Source organism: Drosophila virilis, unplaced genomic scaffold, assembly GCF_030788295.1.
Source record: "Drosophila virilis strain 15010-1051.87 unplaced genomic scaffold, Dvir_AGI_RSII-ME tig00000356, whole genome shotgun sequence".
Taxonomy (NCBI): domain Eukaryota; kingdom Metazoa; phylum Arthropoda; class Insecta; order Diptera; family Drosophilidae; genus Drosophila; species Drosophila virilis.
Window position 1 is genome coordinate 1 of NW_027212810.1, and position 25,000 is coordinate 25,000.

At 44.0% G+C, this 25,000-nt stretch overlaps 1 protein-coding gene across 1 annotated transcript; it reads left to right on the forward strand.

Annotated features, from left to right (window-relative positions):
* The first annotated feature begins 2,383 nt into the window (after positions 1–2,383).
* On the forward strand, positions 2,384–24,761 carry LOC116651813 (chitin deacetylase 1-like). Its single transcript, XM_032438883.2, has 4 exons — positions 2,384–2,522; positions 18,252–18,471; positions 19,974–20,359; positions 24,209–24,761. The coding sequence occupies exons 1-4, from the start codon at positions 2,395–2,397 to the stop codon at positions 24,546–24,548; spliced, it is 1,074 nt and encodes a 357-aa protein (XP_032294774.2). The 5' UTR covers positions 2,384–2,394; the 3' UTR covers positions 24,549–24,761.
* The last annotated feature ends 239 nt before the right edge of the window (positions 24,762–25,000 follow it).

Here is a 25,000-nt window from a genome sequence, read left to right on the forward strand (position 1 = left end):
CAACAATGAGCGTTAAGTGCCGCCGCCCCCGTGCCACACCTCGTTATGGGCAGCTCAGGCCAAGTGCATTTGGCTGCCACCTCGTCAGCCAGTGCCATTCACATGCTGCTTTATGCTGATCGCATCGATTTTTACTTTACTCCTTACTCGGGTATTTCGACTATTGCGTGCTGCTTAGACAGCTAAACAAAACAGACATATTTTAGTTATGGACAGACACCCTTCTAGCTCTCAGACCAGATTTGTCCATTTTGTCCTTGTTTTTCACAAACTGGACAATCGTGCCCCCTTGCGAGCACTAGCACTTCTACAGGGCTGTAAATTACCCAGAGTATAATAATAATACTATATGGCACGCTATTAAATAACCTAAAGTTATTAAAGTAATCATTGTGAATTAATTCTCAAAATGTGCGTTAGACGATATAAATTTGCAAAGCTCTGCTCTAGAGGAATCCTGCTTATGAGCACTCGAATGTGCTAATTGGATTAAATAGGAATCTAACTCGAATTATGCAATCAGCATTCAAAATCTGAAACATTCACTTTCTAGAAAGAGATTTCGTTCTAATCAGTCAGAAGTAGAGAAATAAGGATAAGATTGCTTATTTATTGTTTACTAATCATAAATAAATAAAGCTTTATACTTGTCTTTTTTGATTTAAAATGAATAAGTTTTATCGAAATGGTTATTGGAGCCAACAGTGTGACCAATTCCCATAACTTAAGCAATGTTCTCTCAAAATGAATACTGTGTGCATGTTTTAGGTGCTGTCAATAAATAAGTGTTATCGAAAAAGTTATCGAAGTAACAGTGTGACCAAATTCCTATTGAAAATTCCATCAACTTCAGCAATTTGTAAGCCCACAACATGCATAACGTATAGAACGAACCCATAGAATAGTTAGAATATAGTCTAGCTGCATGTGTTGAGTAGTTGGAAGTGTATTCAAGATGCGTTGTTCTGCGAACAGCTGCTTGTTTTTATGGCGCGTCATTTCTTTTGGGTGAGCACTTGCATTGGTCTTTGATTATGGAATTGCACTTAAAGTGTTGCAAGCTTTTCGGGCGACGACAAACCGAACGTCGCCCCATGCTATTCAATGTGTCAACGGGGTGGCAATTTTGTAATGGAATTGCTTTGCCTTAGCACTCGTTAAACTTATTGCTGTTTTTTTTGTAGCTGTTGCAGTTACTGTTGCTGTAGAGGTTGCTTTATTGATGGTAGATGAGAATGATTTGAATTTAATTTGGGTTGGCTGCATCAATGCAGATCGTGCAGCTCGCAGCTTGGTTTACCAATGCCCACTAATTATGTTAAATGCTCAAGTTTCAAGTCGTAAACGTTGCACATACGCCGAGTTTGCCAACAAGCAGCAGACGCCCAAGTCTAAAACCCAACCAGGCGCAACGCAGACAGGAAAAACAAACACAAAATGCAAAAACCTTCAATTAGTGTTTGCTGCTGCTGCTGCCGCTGCCGCTGCTGTGGCTTCCAATGCCAATGCATGCCCGGCTGATTTTGAGGTCAGCGCTCCTCTAATTGGGTCGCACACCCACACCACACGCAACACGCACACACAACCACACACGCACACACACACACACACACACATACACAAAGTGAGAGATTACAGCAGAGAGCAAATGTGCTTATCATAACAAATAATTGGCAACTTTTGCAGTTACTTCTGCCGGTTAACATTTGGCTTTAAACATATAAAATATAGTAGCGAATGCAGCTCGGCTTTGGCCCGGCTTGAAGAAATGATTGCTTCTTATCTCAAAACCCATTCTCTCACATTTTATGGGAATGTTGCAAAATCTGCAAAGCTTTACAAGTTAGATCCGATCGGACACATTGAAATAATTGTCCATACAAGCCCAGTCCTCCCATTCTCCGACTAAACCTGGGCTCGAACTGTGTAATATGTCTAGAATTTAATTAAATATAATCTGTTAACATGACTTTGAAGCTAGGGGGATAAAATATACCTTGGCAACAACTATCCGCGCATTTTTCACTCTTGAAAAATGGATTATCTTAAGATCGCGGAAACTAGATCTAACATTTCTTATATATCTAATCTGAAGTTTCGCTGGCAAAAATACTTTGAATATGCGGTTGGTAGACAAAGAGATTAATGCATCTCTCGATTCTTTACAATCGCAGGTGGCATTTTCCATAGCTTAGGAAACTAAAATAAAATACCAGCTACCCAGCTTGCGCGTTGATTACCAATCAGTGAGACAGTCAGTCAGCCAAAAAATCAATCATCAATCAGTCAGCTAGAACAAACGTTTTATATATACTAAATGAAACCTACATTTGTATTTCCCGCAATTGAACCGTTTTTTTTTTCTAACCTATTTTCCAGATACCGCAAATTATAATGTTGACGTTCGATGGTGCCGTTAACTTGAATAATTATGATCACTATCAGAAAATATTCAATGGCAAGCGCAAGAATCCCAATGGCTGCAACATACGTGGCACATTCTTCCTATCCCACGAATACAGGTAACTATATATATATGCATATATATATATAAATATATTTGCAAATATACTTAACAAGCGTCGCAGCTGGCAAAATAATAAGCCAGTTGACGGTGTGCCAGCTCTGGTGACACTTGGCCCCAAAACTACTGGCAAACAAAATTTGACAAAATCATATAAATTATTTTTGGCAATATTACGCATACGCCGTGTTGTTGCTATTATGCCACGCTGATGTTGCAGCTACTGCTGCTGCTTATGTTGCAATGTCTTCATCAGCTCGACAGGGCAACACGTTGCAAGTCAAGTCGGTCTATTTGCCACACACACGGGCAAAGTTTTTGTGCATGGTTGTGGAAAATACTTGTCACATACTTGCCACGCCCCAAAAAGCGAGCACTTGCCATACGTCAGTCAGTCAGTCAGTCAGTCAGCCTGCCAGGCAGCCAGCCAGCCCGTCTTTGCTCTACTAATTGTTGTTGATAAATTGGAGCTGGCAAAGTTATGTCAACTGCAAAACGAATTTTCGCCAAAATATATGAACTACTTTTTGGCAGACTTATAAAAACGCCACATCGGCACACACAAACACACATACACGTACGCACAACAAAGTAGAGTCCCAACAAGAAGCAGATGCAGATGCAGTTGCCATAGAATATGAAGCGGCAGTTGAAGATAAAGACACAACAGCGCACATTGGCCAAAAATGACATACAACAGTGGGCCAATTAGTTTAAGTATATGAAAAATAATTTGACGAACAAACAAGACTGAGGTTAAAACTAAAATCGAAAAATAATAAAAAAAATCAAAACTTCAATATAACATTTGAATAATGTGAGCAAAACAACAACATAGGCTAATTAGCACTTTGCTGTTAAAAGATAAACGATTTCACATTAAGTATACGCCATGCTTACAGACTGAGAGAATCTGAATCTAGAATATGACGAAAAACATTACATTACGCATGTTTGAATTACATTAAATTACATTAAGTATAATGAATAAATAAAAGAATAATTAACATAAATGGGATGCATGGCTTCAAACTATCCCCTCCTCATTTGGCAACATTCACGAGCCTAGCTTCGTAGTTTATTTCGTCACATTTTGTCTACATCTTAAAAAACCAATGCTATTTAAACTTGAGAACGAAAACTTTTATTAATATTTATTAACTCCTATTAATACTTAGGCTCTGACAATGCTTGTGCTACTGTATTACTTATTTGAACAACAAATGCGAAATTAGAGGTTACCGATTATATTAAATTCAGGACTGACGCTTTTTTAAAAGCCAGCTGTCCAGCTTCAAGGATCGGCATATAGAAAAAATAAAAAAAAAAGAATTTCGAGCTCGAACCGATTGGGTACAAGAACGAATTGGAGCCTGAGCATAAATGTTAACCAGGTTTTAAAAAACTTTAAGAAATTGGTAAACACAAATATAAATTTCCTATAATATTAATAATATATGCAAAGTTTCTATAATATTTATAATATATGCAAGAACTTAAATAGCTTTGGTATATATACAAGTTTAGGCTGGCAAAAAATGCATAAACTGACCATTGTACCAGGCACGCCTGAGAGCTAAGTAAGCGGCAACAGTCAAAAAATTTGCGAACCGAGCGTGAACAGCAAAAATCTTGAGTGAAGTTTAAAAGCTTTTTTCTACTTTGCCACAGCAAAAGTAGAATATATGAAGTTGAAGAAGCGGAGCCATATATAAATATATATACAAAAATATACTATATATATATATATATATATATGGGATGGCGGCAGTTTCTAAGTTGAATTGAAATGTGCTGAATGGCAGTAATTGCCTGAATATGTTACACAGGCACACACATGGGTGCACTAATGTGCGTGTGGGTATGTGTGTATATGCGTGTGTGTGTGTGTGTGTGTGATAGCTTGTATATGTTTATGCACACATACACACAGTCACATGAACATTTTGGGCAAATCATTTTTATGCTTTTGCCTGAAAAATAAAAAGAGACACACTTATCATTCATTCCACTTTTAGCATTCGTTTCTTTTTGTGGACTTGCAACAAAAAGCAGCAGCAGCAACGGCACATAAATAGTGGTAAACTGCAACAGTCGCACTCACAACTTGCCACAAGATGCAACCACCAACACCATCGTCGTTGCCGTCACCGCTGCCGCTGCCGTTGCCGCTGCTGCCGAGCTCTTTAGTGCGGAAATGATTTAATGCGCTTCGCAACTCTTCAGCTTATTTTGTTAAGATTTTTGCCAGTGGCTGCGGGCATGATGATGATGATTTTGATTTGGCATGCAGAGTTTCCAGTTTCCAGTCAGTTGCCATTCGCAGCGCCGCAAAGTATGCAGCGCCTTTTTGTTTACGGCTATTGAGGCAATTAGTTTCATCTGAAACCGTCTCCCACTTTCTATCTGCCTCTTAATATATATGTGTGTGTGTGTGCGAAACCAATAAAAAGCGACAAGAATTTATGTTGAACTATTATGAATGACAACGACTTTTTTCAACTATTTCCTGCTTTAATAAAATTATATACAAGGCCTGCAGAGAAATAAAATAATTAAGATTAAATGAAATTGTTTGATAATGCCTATAACGTGTCTATTTATATGTAGAGCATCTAAAACTCTTATAGTTCAAATGGTTTGAACTTATTTTGATACCCTTATATCTTCATGGGTATTATAATTTTGTCATGTAATGTGTAAGGGGAGGAGACTTCTTCGACTCTATGCAGTATTTATTCTCTGAGTCATCAACAGACACTTATTGAAGTCTTTAAACAATCAACCAAGGACTTTGCACGAGTCTTTTCTTTTTGCTGCATTTCAAAGGTTTAATATTATTCTTGCATATGAGCATATCTTAACAACATAAGATCACTATAGCATAAAAAATGAGTTCTTCTATGGAATACTTTTCTGTTTCTTAAGATTTCTGGATCAAACTTAGCCACTGGAACTCTTTACTATTTGCCTATCATTTGTTCAAAACTGCTTCCAATCGGTCTACTATATCACATGAGTCCTACGAGAACAATAAGTCGGAAATCGACTCAGCTTTTGCACAAAGGACGTATATCTACAAGGGTATTTATTTGATGCTTATTTGAAGCTGTACTTTGTTAAAAGCAAAGAAGTGCTTGATTATAGACAAAAAATTAGTATTAAATAAAATAAGCTGTTGATTTTATTATTATTATATCATTATTATTGATTCCCCTCTACAATTCAAATCTATACTAATCCGTTTTCACAACCATAAACTCAATGTGATTTACGGCTTAGTTAGAATCTGTTTGGGCTTAAATGCTGGCCACCTGCTTAGAATATGCATTTGCAGTTGTCATCGCTGGCACGTTCGCAAAGAGAGACATGAGAACTGTGAACTGGGAGCTGAGAATTGAGAATTGAAAGCAGAAAACTGCGAGCTGTTTGCTATTTGTTCGCCAAAATGTCAACTGAATAACGAACTTCTTGCCATTCGGCGGCGCTGCGGCGGCTAAGGAAACAATCAGGCAATTGCCAGAGGACTTGTACACTTTTCGACTGCGGCTCTGACTAACAGACAGTTAGAGCATACACACACACACAAACACAAACACCCTCGCACACGCACACGCACACGCACATATAAATGCAGCGCAGATGGAGACAATTCTGTTCATTTGTATTTAGCTTTAGCAAACTGCAAATAAAAAACAAAAAATAAAAAAAAAAAAAAAACGAAAACCCCAAGAAAAAATTAAGAACAATGTTGAGGCAAACTTTTTGCGCAGCATTTTAATTGCACGCAAAACTTTTAACTAACTAACAAGCCACAAACTAGGCAAACACCTCAGTGCACACACAGCACTAACACACACGCGCACGCGTATATATATATATATACATACATATATATACTGCTGGCCAGGCACCAAGGCACAAGTCTAAACAAAAGCGACTCGGGCAAAATCTAATTTTCAAACATTTACGTTTTCATTTTACTTGTTAACAATATACTAAAAACTCGCTCCAGTCGCAAATCTTGAAGCCTCTTTCATTCAGCTGTCCTCCAGCGGGAGTTGTGACGGGGTGTGTGCATACATGTGTGTATGTGTGTGTGTGTGTGTTTGCAGTAGGTGTGATGTGCCCAAAGAGCGGATGCCAAGTGCTGGCAGACAGTTGCTGCATTTGCTGAATAAACATGAGCGACTTCTGTGGGCGCTTACCATAACCGCTTCCGTTTCCGTTTGAAATTGAGTCGCGTCCTTCAGCCTGGCGGCTAAGCGAATTTCCAGCATGCAAAACTTTTGTGTGCTCGGCCCCAGCCTGCTGCCTTGAGCGGCGTTTTTCCGTGCAGTTTATTGCCTGCGAACAATGCAACTGATTGCAAAATGAACAACAACAAAAAAAAACGAGAAAGTAAGGATATCTTTGTCAAGTCGACAATTTAATACCCTTGTAGACAATATTCTTACAGCATTGCAGATATGTGTGAGAATATTGAAACTCGTTAATGCTGAGTTTGATGAAAATATCTGAAAATATCCATTCCACTAGAACCTCTTCTGACCAATCGTTCCTATAGCAGGTATGTTATATTTTATGTGTGTAAGCATAGTAAAACTTATAAATACCGAGCTAGGTAAGATATCTTGATAAAGTAAAAAGTGTTCCGTACAAGAATTGCTCCGATCCGACAAGTTCCTACTTTCCAAGACAATAGCCTTAGCTAGAGGCTCGTTTGAACAGAGACAGACAGATTTACAGACGGCTATATCAACTCGGCTGTTGACGCTGAACGAGAATATATCTACTTTATATATACTTCTATGCGTTACACATTACATGAGAAAATAATAGTACCCTCGTCTCGCTTTCTTTTTTTCTTTGGATGGAAAGTAACCCAAGTATCAATCAACAGACCAAATTGAATATGCTGAAAAAATCTAATCGGAAAATCGATTCTTATTGATCTTGTGTATAGTACATGTTACGTGCAATTGCACAAAAGCATCATACACTTTTATACATCAAAGGGTATTAAAAAAATAAAACCTTGGCGGCAGGTGAGAAATTGCATTTCTTTTGGCCCGAATTAAATCAAGTTAATTGATTAAGCTTGAGCATAGGGGCAGGGGATTAACCGCACATCCATTAGCATGGCGAAACGAAAGGCTTCAAATCATTTGTTTATTGCATATTTTATGCCTTAGCGAACTCCATAAAACACGCACAGCCCACAGCTTAACCTCATAGGCGTGGCTGTTTTGGCCACAGCTTGGGCCACTTTGTATGTGGTGTTAACCACAGGCCACAGGTCAGTCTGAGTGGCATTTGCTATGTGCGTGTGAGTGTGTGTGTCTCTGTTTGTGTGTTTGTGTCGCCTTTAAGATTACATTTCATTAGCTGCCTAACACCGCTTAAACCTTATAATCCACAAAATACGCAACCAGAGCCGCAAGCAATTACATAACGACCTAGATGAACCAAACTTCACGGAACTTAGAACTGAACTGAGCTGCAGTGAACTGAACTGAACTGAACTGAACTGAGCTGTGGCACGCGTATTCAACACGTTGACATTTAAAATTTCTATAACGCTTGCATCTGGCCACAGCCTACACAACATCTAAAAGCCGTAACCAAAATCTGTTTAATATCCAAGTCATTCTCAAAATGGGCTTAGCAACTTTGCTGTGAGGCAGTGTGCCTCCGCCCAAGCGTCCAACTGGCCCCCGTCCTATTTTGCCCTGCCCACCTGTCTGCCCTCTCGCCTGGCCTGTCATAAGTAGCTGCAGGCACAACACACGCGCCTGCTGCCTGTTCAGAACTTTTTGTAGCTTTGTAGCATACACACACCACACACACACACATTTAGCGACCTGCTGCACGGCATCTTAACAAAAGTTAATTTTTATTTTCATCTACGCCCCTGACGCTTGATGTTAATATCGCTCAACAGCGGCTGGCCAGCAACAGCCTAACTAACGCAGTGGCCGCACAGCCCGCGTTCTGGCTTCAAATCCGCAAGTCTATGGGAAAACTAGATGCTCTACTCAGTTAACATTAGCGCACAGTGTAGAAAATAGTTGTTGTATGATGCAAAAGCTAGCGACGCGTTATAGCTAAGTTATCGAAATGTTGATTATTATTAAACTACAAAGCGGACTTAAGGAGAGCTGGTTCGAGCACGGAATATCGATTTATTTCTTAACATGAACCGAACCTTAATCCAAACCAAAAATGATTTCATCTTAAATTAAAATCCTTTGACTTATGTAGACTGGGCCCCAAAGCATAAATAGCTTGCGCCCCATCCATTCGATTTATCTAAATAATATTCTAATATTCTTATTCTTCTGCTTCGTTTCCATTGATCATTTTGCAATTACAATTATCACTTAATCTTGCCCCACTGTGCTGAGCACAGCTCTGATTTCGGTGGCCCGGATCTACCTTGACTGCGTCGCGCTGGTAGGCAGATTTCCACTTCTAACAGCCACCACGCAAAGTCTGTCAGCGACAGACACATTGCCGTTTTTAATGCTAATACTGCCCGCCAGTTTTAGCTTTAAACTTTTTAAATGACCCGAACAACTTTTGAGCAGCTGTCTGGCCAAAAACCCAAGCCGAGACCTCTCCAACGCCAGCCCCAGGCCCACAAATGCTTTAGCGAAATTTTCATGCCACCAACAACAAGAAGCAGTAAGAAGAAGTAGAACAACAACAACTAAAGCAGCGACGCGCCACGCGCCACGCATTGCAAGTTTTAAGTTTCCATCAAGAGGCAGCTGTAAAGAAGTTGCTCGCAACGCAACCAAGCTGCATCTACAAGTAAATGCCGCTGCATAACTTTTCATTGTCATTTATGCATATTTTTGCTTTAATTTGCTTAAACTGTTTTCTTTTACAGTGCCTATCTTCCCCCTGCTACCTCTTTCTCTCTCTATCTCTTTCTCTCGGTCTCTCTCGCTCTCGCTAACAATGTCGTTTTCCATTTCTCGAGTGGCGCACATTGCGTATACGCAATATACTTAATTGCCACACGATATTCGCTCTAGGGATAGACCCCGCAAGTTGCTTGCAACTTGCCACAATTTGAAGGGAGTTCCCTTGGCTGCAGATCTAAATTGTAATCATAAAACATATTCCTCGCTAAAATTGATCGCATTTTAAATGTGCAGAGTAAAATATAAGATTACGAAATTGAATCATTTTTATTTTTGTCACACAGCACTTGGGTCATTTTGACTTTGAAGAGTGCGCCGTGATTTGCTTTAAGCTAACGACTAACTTGAAGCTTCCACTTGCAACTCAATATCTCTTTATCAATCCAATTAAATGTACCATTTTAGTGTAATTGCTGAGTTTTCTACACAATTTGGTTTGGTATACAAAACGTACTAAAATTTTGTTGCAAAGTAGCCGTAACATTAATATCCGAATTCTCAAATTTCAAGCACTATGTGTATGCGAGTGTGTGAGTGTCGGTGTGTGCGAGTGTGTGAGTGTCGGTGTGTGTGTGTGTATCTGTGTGTACAAAACACTGCGAGTGTGTGTTAAAGTGTTTTTGTGTGTTGCGTTTTCATCTCCTGCCTGTTTTGGCCGTTTTCGTTTTTTTATACATTTTTCTCCTGCAAATTGTTGATGAAGGCATTGATGTTGCTGTTACTGTTGCTGCTACAGCAATTGTTGTAGTTGTTGTTGTCATTGTTGTTGTTGCTATTCCTGTTACTGCAATAGCTGTTGTCGACAATGATGATGAGGCTTGGGCCTGGCCTGATCTGGCTTTGGCCTGCAGCCGACGCCCTGATGAGGATGATGATGATGATGACAATGTCGTTGATGCGAAATAAAGATAACGACAACGTTGACAATGACTATGACAACAACCCAACGACACTTTAACAGCCCTTGCAGGTGCCCCATTTCTGCAATTTGTGCGCCTGTATGTGTGTATTCGTTTGTGAGTGTCTGCCTGTGTGCGTGTGTGTGCGTCTAGTATATTGCGCATGGGCCAGAGTGTAAATTAGATTTATGCATATATTTGTAATTTGACATTTTTTACAACAGTAAACATTAAACTCGAGTTTCGAGAAAAGCGGCAAACCGATTTTGAAACGAAACGTTTTCAGCCCAAAATGCCATGAACCGAAACTTAACCCGTTTTTCCGGAATCTAAACCTAATTTTTTAACAATCGAATTCAACTATTGAACCAAGTCTCGATAAATACCCTGAGCTCATAGCTGTGAAAAGCCAGTTTCGAGAAAATCAAGCCCACAATCTGCCTAAATTTGTAGAGCATTTGTAAGTCGCAGCAACACTCTCATTCTTTTTATGTACTTGTATGTATACATGTATATTTTGAGTAGCTGGCCAGGAGAGAAACTCACGACGTACCTAACCACGCTGCACTAGACCTTGTTTTTTACCAAGTGTGCGCCCTTGCATGTGTGTGTCGGTATATGTGTGTGCGGGGGTGTGCTTGTGTGTGTGTGTGTGCTATGTGGCTGCATGTACTTTCTGTTTTTAGTTGTCTACTTTTATTAGTCGTTCTTGTAATAACTACTGCACCCAGCTAAGCACGCAAAACAACAACAAGCAGACCAACTGTTCGCCCATCAGCCCACACTCAATACTGTCGAGCTGTTGTTGTTGTTGTTTTTATTGCCTAACTGGTGTTGATAACAACGATGATCATGGCCCAGCAGTTGAGCGGAGCCAAGCCAAGTCAAACCAAGCCCAGGCAAGGCAAGGCAAGGCAGGCCGAGGCCAGCAAGCTAGCCATAACTTTTCCATGTGAACACTTTTTCTTCTCATTTTCTTTTGTAATTTCACTTTTGACTTTGTTTTTTTGTTCTTCATTTTTTTTCTTCTTTGCTTTCTTTAGCTTGTTTCTCTAGCAATTTACCTTATGCGTGTGCGGCTCTCTCGAAAAGCTTTATTGAAAACGAGACCTGAGCTGCAGCCGCCCGTTGTTTTGGGGGGCGTTTGTATTTTTTTTTATATATGTATATACATATATAAATGTGATTTTATGCCTGCTGCAAGCTGAAGCAAGCTCGTTAGGCACATGGGCAGACCAAACATGCACACACACACACAAGCACACCCACGCACTCACACACACACACACTTCTGTACGCACAATATGGTGCATGCAAATTAAGTTAGTTTTTGGTGCAAGGCATAATAAAAACAAAAGCCCATTGCTACGAAAAATGTGTCCAGCTCGCTGAGTGGTCAGGCAAAGGGAGAAGGAAAGAGTATTGGATAAACTGCAGCAGCAACAGTAACAGAAGTAACAACAACAAGCTGCGTTAGGGGCGGGGCAGGAACCTGTAGATTTGGCTTTTAAAAGCACATTAAAAGAAATTGCTGCATGCGAACATTGCACACATTTTGGGCCCAGGGCTGAGCCGCAGTAAGCCGGCAACTGCCAGGAACAAATTGAAGAAAAATATGCATATGTGTGTATGTGTGCACCAGAGTCTGCGTGGGTGTGTGTGTGTGCGTTTGTATGTGTATGAAATAGAAACAAGCAAATAGAAAGCAGCGAGGGGCTGCAAAGCAAAAAGTGAACTATGCGTGGGTCGTTAATAAAGTTGACAAAACAAACGCAATAAAGTGTTTATAATACTTTATAATAAGAATAAGTTATGATAGCTACATGTTTGAGTTGTTATTAATTGCAATTATTTCGCTTTGCAATCGATTCACGTGATAAATATGCACACGAACTAAAAAATAATTGCCACGCTAACAATAAGAATAGAATATGTTTTTCCCATAAATAAATTTCGATTGCTTGCTTTAAACAACAAAAGCTTTGAAACGTAGTCGGAAACTTGAAATATTTTAAGCACAACCATTTTACGGCACGAATTATTTAGATTAAAATAAAAAATATCGTAAAAAAAAAAACATTAAATATAAATATACCAATATGCTATTCCCATTATTAATTTGATATTTACTTTTGATTGTTATGCAGTAGTTTTGTGAAATATTTTCAATATAATATTTGATTGCTGGTAAATTCCAAAAGACTTTTCGCTTGGCCCTCAAGCAGCTGGCGGCTCAGCATTTTGGGGCACAAACGTTATTCATTTATTCACTATATCTACGTGCATATTTGCTCAGACATGTGTGTGTGTGTGTGTATGTGTGTGAAAGCCCCTGCTTCTGCTGTATGTGTGTGTGTGTGTATGTGGGTGTGTGCGTGTGCTGCTCAATGCTAACAATTTCTAATCGTTGAGATTACATGTGTTTCTCCCTTTTTAAATGCAAATTGAACTTGTTAGCAGCCGCAGCAGGGCAGAGGCCAAACCACTCAACATACAACCCCCACCGCCACCCCTCCTCCCCCCCACACACACGCACACAGACACACACTACCACATAAGAAAAAGACAGCAAGTAAATGTGTGTGTGTGGGTCTGCTGTTGTATGGGCTATTAAAGAAAAACGAGTTGAGTGCGGCTCCAAATTTAAGAAGACAAAAAAATGATAAAAAAGAACCCAAAATAGAAAACCAAAAGCCGCTGTAAATGGGTATACACAGCCGAGTGGGCGTGGCTCGTTTGCATTTTGTCCGGTGCAACGTTGCGTATGAGCATTGTCATAAACAATGGGCGCAGGAACGAGGGCCAGTGCCGAGGCCAGACCTCGGTTGCCTGACGCAAACTGCATTTGTCTCTTGACACTCGCGACAAGGCCAAAAGGAAATTCATCAAATGTCACAGTGTGTGTCAGTGTGTGTGTGTGTGTGTGTCTAGCATATCCATGTAGCCATGTTTCGTCAGTTATTTTGAGCACTTGCTTTGCATCTTCTGCTGTGTGTTTGCTGCGTTCACAGTGTTAATTGCTGCCAACATTTTGTGCCCCAGCTCAGGAGCTCACCTACGCTCCACGCCCACGGATAACTAAGAAAAAGGGTAGTATTGCACCGCCCCTCCCTGCCCCAGCTCGCCCCTTCTCGACCACGCCACAGTGTTGACTGCTGCACGTTCCTTTTGTTTTCTCAGCGTCTTTCGGCCTTGACTACAAGTACAGCTTTTGGTTGTAGTTATAGCCCAGCTCAGTTCTCGTCCAGCTGTTTGTCTAACAATTGAAATGTCATGCAATAAATCTACCTAACACACCCACACAAACACACGCACGCACACATGAGCAGCGCTTATTGTCGACACCAAGCTGCCCCTCTTAAGTGTGTGTGTGTGTGTTCTCTGCCTGTGCCTGGGCCTGGGCCTGGGCCTGGGCCTGGGCCTGTGCCTGAGCATTTCAACAACTTTTCACATTTCCACATTTTTGCATGAACTTTTTGACGATGTCAGATAGTAGTTTGTGCCCGCTATTGTCGAGGCCTCCACCGCATGCAAGTGGATGCATGTGTGTGTATGTGTGGGTGTGTGTGTGGGCGTGTCACCGCCTTGGGTACGTCATTCTATAGGCTAAAGTGCGTCAGCATAGCATTCATTATTTTTACTTTGCGTTTTTCCTGCTGTTGTTTTATTTTTTATATTTTCGTATTCGTTTTCGTTTTCGTTTTGAGCCACTGCAGAGCCCAAAACTTTGACTTAAGGGCGTAATTTCATTGCGAAATATTTGCGCAGTTTGTTTGCACAGAACTGAAGCACGCCCACATACACACAGAGGGTGTGTGAGGGACACACATGCACAAACGCGCAGGGCGATGATGGCAGTCAGATTCCTGCAGCCAGACACCGACTCCGACCCCGCTCTCGACTGAGTGAAATGTTTAATAAATATACATGCAATTTTGTTGTTGTTTTACACATACATTCATAGTTAAATGCATATTCGTTATTCTCTTTTTGTTTTATTGCTGCATGCGAAACAAGCTAACAAAGAGCGACAGACAAAACACATTCATAATTTTATTTACATTTTTTCGTTGTTAAATTTTGTTTTAGTTTTATTTTGTGTTTTGCCCAAAAACTATTTGTGCACAGTAAATTTCTTGCCTACGTACTGCCCCGCCCTGCCAAGAAATGTATTTCACAAACAGACACACACGCACACACACACACATATGAGCAATTATGTTTGTTGCTTCTACTTCGCAAAACTGACGCATTTTAAACTACTACATACTTTCGGGCGCAACTTTACCTCTCTATGTTGTGTTGTTGATGTTGTTGTTGCCGGAATGCCTTTTGAGGGCATTGTGCATAGCACATTCTTGTTAAGTAGAAGTAGAAGTAGAAGTAGAAGTAGAAGTAGAATGAGAAGTAGAAGTAGACGTTAAAGTAGAAGTAGACGTAGTAAGAGTAGAGTAGAAGGTAGAAAGTAGAAGTAGAAGTAGAAGTTAGATAGAAGTAGAGTCGAAGTAGAAGTAGAAGTAGACGTAGAAGTAGACGTAGAAGTCGCAGTACTCGAAGTAGTCCAGTCGACGTCGCAGTAGACGATAGCAGTAGAAGTAGACGTCGCAGTATCGACGTAGAAGTGCACAGTCGCAATAGCACGTAGCCGTAGCAGTCGCCGTCAGCCGTAGCTCGCCGTCGACTCGCCGTCGTCGCCGTAGCCGTCGCCGTCGCCGTCGCCGTCGCCGTCGCCGTCGCCGTCGCCGTCGCCGTCGCCGTCGCCGTCGCCGTCGCCGTCGCCGTCGCCGTCGCCGTCGCCGTCGCCGTCGCCGTCGCCGTCGCCGTCGCCGTCGCCGTCGCCGTCGCCGTCGCCGTCGCCGTCGCCGTCGCCGTCGCCGTCGCCGTCGCCGTCGCCGTCGCCGTCGCCGTCGCCGTCGCCGTCGCCGTCGCCCGCCGTCGCCGTCGCCGTCGCCGTCGCCGTCGCCGTCGCCGTCGCCGTCGCCGTCGCCGTCGCCGTCGCCGTCGCCGTCGCCGTCGCCGTCGCCGTCGCCGTCGCCGTCGCCGTCGCCGTCGCCGTCGCCGTCGCCGTCGCCGTCCGTCGCCGTCGCCGTCGCCGTCGCCGTCGCCGTCGCCGTCGCCGTCGCCGTCGCCGTCGCCGTCGCCGTCGCCGTCGCCGTCGCCGTCGCCGTCGCCGTCGCCGTCGCCGTCGCCGTCGCCCGCCGTCCGTCGCCGTCGCCGTCGCCGTCGCCGTCGCCGTCGCCGTCGCCGTCGCCGTCGCCGTCGCCGTCGCCGTCGCCGTCGCCGTCGCCGTCGCCGTCGCCGTCGCCGTCGCCGTCGCCGTCGCCGTCGCCGTCGCCGTCGCCGTCGCCGTCGCCGTCGCCGTCGCCGTCGCCGTCGCCGTCGCCGTCGCCGTCGCCGTCGCCGTCGCCGTCGCCGTCGCCGTCGCCGTCGCCGTCGCCGTCGCCCGTCGCCGTCGCCGTCGCCGTCGCCGTCGCCGTCGCCGTCGCCGTCGCCGTCGCCGTCGCCGTCGCCGTCGCCGTCGCCGTCGCCGTCGCCGTCGCCGTCGCCGTCGCCGTCGCCGTCGCCGTCGCCGTCGCCGTCGCCGTCGCCGTCGCCGTCGCCGTCGCCGTCGCCGTCGCCGTCGCCGTCGCCGTCGCCGTCGCCGTCGCCGTCGCCGTCGCCGTCGCCGTCGCCGTCGCCGTCGCCGTCGCCGTCGCCGTCGCCGTCGCCGTCGCCGTCGCCGTCGCCGTCGCCGTCGCCGTCGCCGTCGCCGTCGCCGTCGCCGTCGCCGTCGCCGTCGCCGTCGCCGTCGCGTCGCCGTCGCCGTCGCCGTCGCCGTCGCCGTCGCCGTCGCCGTCGCCGTCGCCGTCGCCGTCGCCGTCCGTCGCCGTCGCCGTCGCCGTCGCCGTCGCCGTCGCCGTCGCCGTCGCCGTCGCCGTCGCCGTCGCCGTCGCCGTCGCCGTCGCCGTCGCCGTCGCCGTCGCCGTCGCCGTCGCCGTCGCCGTCGCCGTCGCCGTCGCCGTCGCCGTCGCCGTCGCCGTCGCCGTCGCCGTCGCCGTCGCCGTCGCCGTCGCCGTCGCCGTCGCCGTCGCCGTCGCCGTCGCCGTCGCCGTCGCCGTCGCCGTCGCCGTCGCCGTCGCCGTCGCCGTCGCCGTCGCCGTCGCCGTCGCCGCCCGTCGCCGTCGCCGTCGCCGTCGCCGTCGCCGTCGCCGTCGCCGTCGCCGTCGCCGTCGCCGTCGCCGTCGCCGTCGCCGTCCAGTCGCCGTCGCCGTCGCCGTCGCCGTCGCCGTCGCCGTAGCCGTCGCCGTCGCCGTCGCCGTCGCCGTCGCCGTCGCCGTCGCCGTCGCCGTCGCCGTCGCCGTCGCCGTAGCCGTCGCCGTCGCCGTCGCCGTCGCCGTCGCCGTCCCGTCGCGTCGCAGTCGCCGTCGCCGTCGCCGTCGCCGTCGCCGTCGCCGTCGCCGTCGCCGTCGCCGTCGCCGTCGCCGTCGCCGTGCCGTCGCCGTCGCCGTCGCCGTCGCCGTCGCCGTAGCCGTCGCCGTCGCCGTCGCCTCGCCGTCGCCGTCGCCGTCGCCGTCGCCGTCGCCGTCGCCGTCGCCGTCGCGTCGCCGTCGCCGTCGCCGCCGTCGCCGTCGCCGTCGCCGTCGCCGTCGCCGTCGCCGTCGCCGTCGCCGTCGCCGTCGCCGTCGCCGTCGCCGTCGCTCGCCGTCGCCGTCGCCGTCGCCGTCCTCCCTCGTCGCTCGCGTCCCCGCCGTCGCGCTCGCTCTGGCTGTCGCCGCGCCTCCCCGTGTGTCCTTGCCCTGCTGGTCTCCGCCTCTTCGCCGTTGTTCCAGTGCCTTCTCGCGCCCCTTTTCCACCTTTTTTTTTATTTTTTTGTTTTTTTGTTCGTTCCCGTGTCTCTCCTGCTTTCCGCTTTGTGTTTTGTTTTGCGCGTAATTTGTTTTCCTTGGCAAGCTGAAGTGGTGTGCCAGCCACATCCGTCAGTCGGCTTTGATATTCACACAATTGCTTGCAGCAACTGCAACTGGGCAACTTTCTCTTTCTATCTGTCTTGCCTTTAGGGGGTCTTTGTGTTTGTTCATCAAGTGTGCGCATTTTTATTAACATTGTGGGCAAAATTCCCTAATAAACAACTTGTTGAATTTCAACTCGTGCAGATACCCATTACTCAGATTTAAAATAAATATAAAATAATTTAATTTATTTTTAATTTAAGTTAATTTAATTTTAATTCGTTTTGTTTATATATTTTTGCTGGGTGTACAAGAAACCACATGCCAAATATACTACACGCAGCCTTTAAGCCTTTTGTGATTAAGCAAATTTAGCAACTTTGGAAAGATGAGAATGTCTTTTTGCTATGCACATACCCACCCACCTTTTCTGCATAGGGTACAAAAAGCCAAAAACTTTAATAGACTACAAAAAAAATATACATATAGAGAATAGTTTAGTTTTCCCCCAACTTACGCATAGCTTTATGGCTGAGCTTTATAAATGCATTTGGCATTGTTAGAACTTCTATTTGCAGGCTGCTTAGCTTTGTATAGTTAAGCCACATTCAGGTGTTTCCAGTTCCGACTTCTGCTGAATTTGAATAAACTGTCAGTTCCATATAGAGACTGGCATTGCAAATTTTCAGCAACAAAAAAGTCTCCCTATATTTTGACGAAATGGGCATGAGCGAAATCTCTTTGTATTTTACTGTAGAGAAAGGTGTGTGAGTGTGTGTGTGTACTGTGTGTGTACAAAAGTTTATGATGACCTACTGATATACTGTTGACTCATTTAGCCATTGACCCTTCATTAAGCGCTGCTTTTGATGGTCTCGTATTTGATTTAATTGTTTGCCTTCTTTTGCTATCAGCACGAACATCACTTAATTGCTATTCACAATTCTCCTGTCTATTTGTTTTGCAGCAACTATCAACAGATCCAGCATCTGGGCTATGCCGGTCACGAAATCGCAACCGAGAGCATCTCACAGCAGCTGGGACTCCAGGACAAGGGCTACGAGGAGTGGGTCGGCGAAATGATTGGCATGCGTGAAATTCTGCGTCACTTTGCGAATGTGTCCGCGAACGATGTGGTTGGCATGCGTGCACCATTTCTCAAGCCTGGCCGCAATACTCAATACAAGGTGAGTGCATCTGTGTGCAAGTGTCCATCACACATGCACATACAAATACAAGAAATACAACCTCCAACCACAACACAAATGCACATAATTGATTGGCAATTATCAGCTGTATCATTAGAAACTCACCGAAGTGAATCTGAAAAGTACTGTTCGATGAGAACTCTAATGGTTATAGACAGCGCACATTTCATTAGTAAGCTTTCGAGTCTCATCTAGTTGGGGCTTAAATGAAACAAGACAAGTGGGAGACTCTAGTCGGGAGTTCCTGACTAGGGGATACCCTGAACCCTCTTCTATCAACACCAAAATGAAGCTTGCGCTACGCTTGTTTGCAAAAAAAATAAAGAGAACTATACAGCTCGAATTATGGTACTCTGTCTCTTAAAACCTAAAAGATTTGCTCGAAACGGGATTTCCATATAGATTCTTATCGATTGCTTATAAACGGGCCAAGTTATCGAATATCGGTAACAAGCTTGTACTGTACGTACAAAAGTCTCTAGCTCTAATAGGAGAAGAAGAACTATAAAAATAATATGCAAAACATATTTAAATCAAAAGTAATGCTGTGTAATACAAAAAACTATATGTAAAACAAAATAACGTTTCGATAAAAACAAAGAATAGTCGAGTTGATAGTATTAGCAGCGCAGTCTTGATATCGATAACCGATGGTCTTAATGCTTATCGATTATCGACGGCTCTACGCATCTCTATCGATTATCAATACTTTTACATCCTTAAACATCTTGACTGATTATCGCTTGTTTTCCACTTAAGGCTAAACTCCCAGTTATGCATGCATATTTAAACTCTCGTAATTATAAGAAATCTCAACAAAAAAAGAATCCCGGACAGGTTCACAGCAGCAGCTGCTCATCCCAACACAGGCACAGAGTGTCTGCTTGACACGACAAGACGACACATTAATGTCACAACACAACGGTTCGCGTACACCACCCGCACCACTCACATCATCCACCACCAGTGGTAGCAGCCAGCGTTATCATTATCATCTCGTTAGTGCTCGCAGGCCGCAAATCTAGTCGTATTTAAAAACATATCAATATCAGATCACTTTGCAAACATAATGGGCTAAAATGTCTGTGATAAGCGTCACCTGATGGTCGCACGTTGGGCGATGGGCGATGAGAGGTGGGCGTGACCGTGTCAAAGCGCATTAAATTGCATGCGATAATATGTGTGTGTACAAAGTATATTATCTGTTGCATTGAGCTTGACAATAATGATGTTGATGAATGGGTAATGATATTGTCGCCGGAATGTGGGTTGGAATGTGGTCTGTTGACGCCCTCAATGGCTGAAATAATCAAGATACGCGAGCATAAAGAGCGCTTTATTATAATATCAACCAGGCATTTAAGATAGGAATCAGTTATTTTGCAATACGTTCTGTTGATACAGCGAATTGTGTGTGCATTGGTGTGAAATTTCAGCTTCTGTTTTATATAATATTATATTTTTTATACATAATCTTACAGGTTTTGGAAGATTTTGGCTACATTTACGATAGCTCCATAACTGTGCCACCAATTCCAGTGCCCGTCTGGCCGTACACGCTGGACTTTAAGATCTCGCACGAGTGCAAGAGCGGCACCTGCCCATCGCGCACCTTTCCGGGTGTGTGGGAGGTGCCATTGAATACCCATTATGTTGAGGGCTTCGAGGGCGGTCACTGCCCCTATATGGATCAGTGTGTGCTCCATAATTTGGACGAAAACGAGGTGTTCGAATGGCTGCAAGAGGACTTTTCGCGCTACTATGAACAGAATAAGGCACCCTACATGATGCCCTTCCATACAAACTGGTTCCAAACCAAGCCATTGGAAAATGGCTTGCACAAATTCTTAGACTGGGCGCTTGAATTGTAAGTAGAGCTTCAAATTTATAGTTAAGCAGATTAACTAGGTTTGTAAGTTGTTATTGGTGCTAACTTTCACTTCACATACTTGCTTGAAAATCAGACTCAATCTCATCTTTGGCTGTGCATGTTCGCGGAAGATTCCATATTATTTCTAAGCAGTTTAAAAGTTTCTTAATTCAATTCGTATATTATTGACTTCATTAGCTGGAAAAAAAAAACAACAACACGCATGTTGACCTTTTATTTCTAGGCATTTTCCTGAGAAAAGTTAGTGTTCAGCGATGAGCCTGGGCCGTGTTTTTCTTGGCCAAAATATGAGCTAAATTTAATTTTAAATGAAATCCAAAATCTTCTGCTATCCTGTGACAAGGAAAATTCCTGGAAAACAAAGAGCAGCAAGTTACTTTCGACGGTGTTTGGCTGTGCATTTCTGTGCCGTGCCATGGTAGACTTATCCCGTGCGTGTCTGAGAAAGTTAGTTTCGTGCTCGTGTTGGGCTGGGACGGTTTACTTCCATCTCTACTCGTGTGCAATTTTGTTATCTACGCACGAGGCTTTCAATTTTTCATAAATGTATATCTCGGCTCTGGCTTTTTGTTGTTGGTGTTTTCTTAATTGAAAGCCAACTTCGGCAGGCACATGCACATGCACACGCACACACAAACACATGGGCAGCTGGCGTTTCCTGCAGTGCGCTTCCGATTGCCGCTGGCAAGTTTTATATTCAATTAAAAGAAAGCAACAAAAAAAAAAAAACGAGAAAATCGAGAGATGTGAAACAAAACGAGTAGATGAAAAACGCAAAGGCAACAGCAGCAGCATCCCCACCAACAACAACAAAAACAACAACAACAACAACAACACCAACAACAACAAGAGTAACAGCAACAACAATATTGGCAATTGCTATAAAAATTGCTTGAACAAGCGGCATATGCTGCTACTCCATGGCGCCCAATGGAGGAGGGCACATGTTGCCGGCCACCGTGATGGGACCCGACACGGACAGCGGTCGCGTGGATCTGGAACAGGTTGATGCGACGTCCGCGCAGCAGCCAGCATACCAATAGCACTGGCAGTCACTCAACCATATGCACAACTCTCGACGGTATCCCGAATCTCAGCCAATGCCCAACAATGGCGACGCTGTGGTCAGCAGAAAAAAACAGAAAAGGAAAAAAGCGCAGCCAGAGACCAGGAGAGCAAAAAAAAATTGCACGTTTTAATGAGAAAAGTTTAATTTTGTTAAACTTTCATTTTGAAAAATATCTGCGCAGGCACAGCAACGGCGACAGCGACAGCGGCAGCAGCAGATCGAGCTCAGAGCTCTCAGGGCTCTGGGCACAGCGAGGAGCTGGCAAAGAAAACAATCAGCAGGACGGTGCAAAGCGAGCAAAGGCAAGGGAAAGTTGGGCAAAGCGGGGCAAAGCGCTGGGCCGTAGCTAACTAAAAACCATGTTAAAACGCACAAAAACAACATGAGAGCCAGCCAAGAGAGAGAGAGAGACACACTGTAACACAGCGTGGCTGGAAGGGATGAGGTTCAGGTTAAGGGAGATTGCGGCATCAAAGTGCCAACAGCGTGTACTATGGCGGGAGGAAGCACAAAACTTCCATAATGAAGTTATGTGCTGATAGCATCGCACTTTGTCAGCATTGCCCCACGCATATTCAGTCGGGTAACCTCGCATCGGGTCGCCTCAAAATGAAAATCAAAATGAAAATGAAAATGAAAATGGCGCATGAGCCACTCACTGAACCACTGGCCGGCCATCAAGCGTGGAACATCATAATTCTCATTTTATATCCGCATTATTTTTTATGTAATTTTTAATGAAATCAAAATACATGCTCCCATAATTTCAAACCTAATTGAGCTACGAAAGTACTTTCCACATACCACAGGGAATATTCGAAATATTTACTTCACATACGCACTTAAAGCGTCTGTCAGAGAATAGATATATTGGAGCAGGACAACGAAGAGGAAAGCAACATTTCGCGTTATACAACAATATACTTTGAACAACGCGAATCGACTCAGAGCCACGCTTTTCTAATGACCCATTTCACATAAAAGGATATGCAAGTCCATAATTTATATAAAGCATATGTGATCCGATTCTAAACAGAAACTTTAAATGAACGGATATGAAAATCAATACGGTATATGATCAGATGAGATATGTTACTTGATACTCTCAATAAAACGGATGAGATCCGGTTCGAACGAAGGTAATTGTTCAAATTGTGCCAATCTGAAAACCAAGCCGAACCATTAATTTTTCAGAAATGGTTTGATTCAAAATATAAAGAAAGCAAGCAAGTTTTGGCCCAGTATTAAGCATATGATCATTTTGGTTAGAGTTCAAATGAAGCCCGCATCTTATATAATTTATATATATTATAATTTAATTGAATTGTTACCCTAAAACATTGAAAAGTGTATGGCAGGCCAAGGCTTGAAGGAAAGCCTAGATCCCAGAATGTGGAAAGCAATCTTCGTGAACGGACCCAAAGAAGTTGATTTGAACCGTGATTCGAACCATCAACAATTTTTCTTGGGCAAGCCGATGATTAATCTTAGTTTCAGGGCAATGAGTAACCCAATTAACAAGAAAAGTGAAAAATGTACGCAAAGAAGACTTAATGGAATTTATATCTCGTTCCAGTTAAATCCCTTGCAAAGTTTATGTCCGCTGACAAGAAATCAAGAAAAAATACGCTCTATTTCTGAAGCATAGTTAAATATTCAGCAGTTGCATTAACATTCTGATAAGCTTTAATAGCTAGAAGAGTTTTAAGAAATATAAGAACGAGAACTCGCGTGTTTCTGAACTCATGCAGATAAATGTAGACAAACATAAGGTTAAAGCAACTTGACTAATCGGTTTTTCTAGGTGGCAAAGAAAACAAAGCAACATACTATTTGAAGTGAATTAAAGTTGCAACTCGAATCATTTGGCTGTGGCATGAAGGGAACGAGACGATGAACCGACATTGCGCATTCAGTTCTGGCATATGAGTCGAACTCTTTCACACTCGCGTTCGCTAACTCTCTCAATATCTCATCTGCATGTTGTTAAACTAAGACAGAAGTTGGTCGTATGCAGTTGGCTGCCATTATGATCGGACTCGGACCATATGCAGGTGTGGTCCAGGTGTGTGTGCGCGCCAATTGCGCTAAAAGAGATTGAATGCTAAATCGGGTCTGGGGCGAAACTAAGCGGGTTGAGCTGAAGCTAAACTGAATAGCAGCTGCTGCAAAACTATTTCTCGCACAATTGTGCGAAGTTTTTAATTAGTGTGAATGACTTTCAACATTGAGCTGGTGTCGACGCTCACAGCTGTAGATGTGGCAGAAAGCCGGAGCAGGAAGCCGGCAGCCAGTGGCAGGCGTTTTACTGTTTGCATGAGATGCTTGAAAATGCGTGCCAGAATGATGAAACGCCTCCTGGACTGCAAACAGCCGAGTGGGAGAATTGGACAAAAAGAGTGGGACAGCGACAAAGAGGTTTGGGTCCAGAGCAAAAGAATGCTGTAAAGTTTTCTTTTGCCTTGACTCGCTTGTTGATGTTGGTACATCCGTTTGTCAGACACCTGTGAGCGACCATTTTGTGCGAATGGAAAGCTGTGTATATGTACTATGGTCGATTCCAAGCTGTATCGGCCTTAAGTTGGGATTATACTAATTTCTAGAAATTGTTTGAGTAATGTTCTGTTATCACTCTCACAATTAGTTAATAACTAAAATGACGATTTAATCTTATAATAGTTATCGTTTATTTTATCAATATAGAAATGAGACTGTGATTAATGAATTGTTCGATTTGCATTTACTCTGATTTACAGACCCGACGTCTACATACTGACCGTCACCCAAATGCTGCAGTATATGACTGATCCCAAGGAGCTGCGCGATGTAAGTCAAATCGAGTCCTGGAAGTGTGACAAAAATATTGCCGTCGCGCCCAAGCCCTGCAACATTTGGCAAACGTGTGCGCTGCCATTCAAGATACCTGAGCAAAATCTGACAGATACTCGCTACATGGAGACGTGCCGCGAGTGCCCCAATGTTTATCCATGGCTGGGCGATGCCGCCGGTACGGGCATCTCCGGGCGTGACAATTACATTTTCTCGAGTCCCAACAACGAGGCGCCCGAGGGGGATGATGCTGCCAAGAGAAAGTAGAGCGTTTTGTGAACGCCTTTGTCTACATGTACCCTCCTAACCTTTTTCCACTCTATTCTTTATTTGCACTTTTCCATGTTTTCGTTCCTTTTTTTTTTTGTTTTTGTCCTTGTCATTTGTTCTATGCTTTATTTAATTTCTTGCACAAATGCACGTCATGATGATGCAATAATGAGCAATCCCTATATTTGCTTTTTTATTATTACATTTTTTTTTTTTTTTTTTTGTGTGCTTCCTTTCATTTCTTCTACTTTTGTAGCCGGTAAGCAAAATTGTATCAAATTGTTCTTAGCTCTAATATATATATTCTTTGTATTAATAAATACACACAAATTTTTTTAACATGCTGTCTTTTTATATGGTAAAACTACCTGATCGGGTGGAATATCAATAGATATATAAACTCGATACAAGAAAGTCGACTACTTCGAATATCGATATTGAAATTATAA

What these genes read in the sequence shown, in the direction of transcription:
- LOC116651813 (XM_032438883.2), top strand. Translation starts at nt 2,395, where the DNA reads ATGTTGACGTTCGATGGTGCCGTTAACTTGAATAATTATGATCACTAT. An exon ending in TTCCTATCCCACGAATACAG is followed by an intron (nt 2,523 to 18,251) that starts GTAACTATATAT and finishes TTTGTTTTGCAG; the next exon opens with CAACTATCAACAGATCCAGC. An exon ending in GCCGCAATACTCAATACAAG is followed by an intron (nt 18,472 to 19,973) that starts GTGAGTGCATCT and finishes ATAATCTTACAG; the next exon opens with GTTTTGGAAGATTTTGGCTA.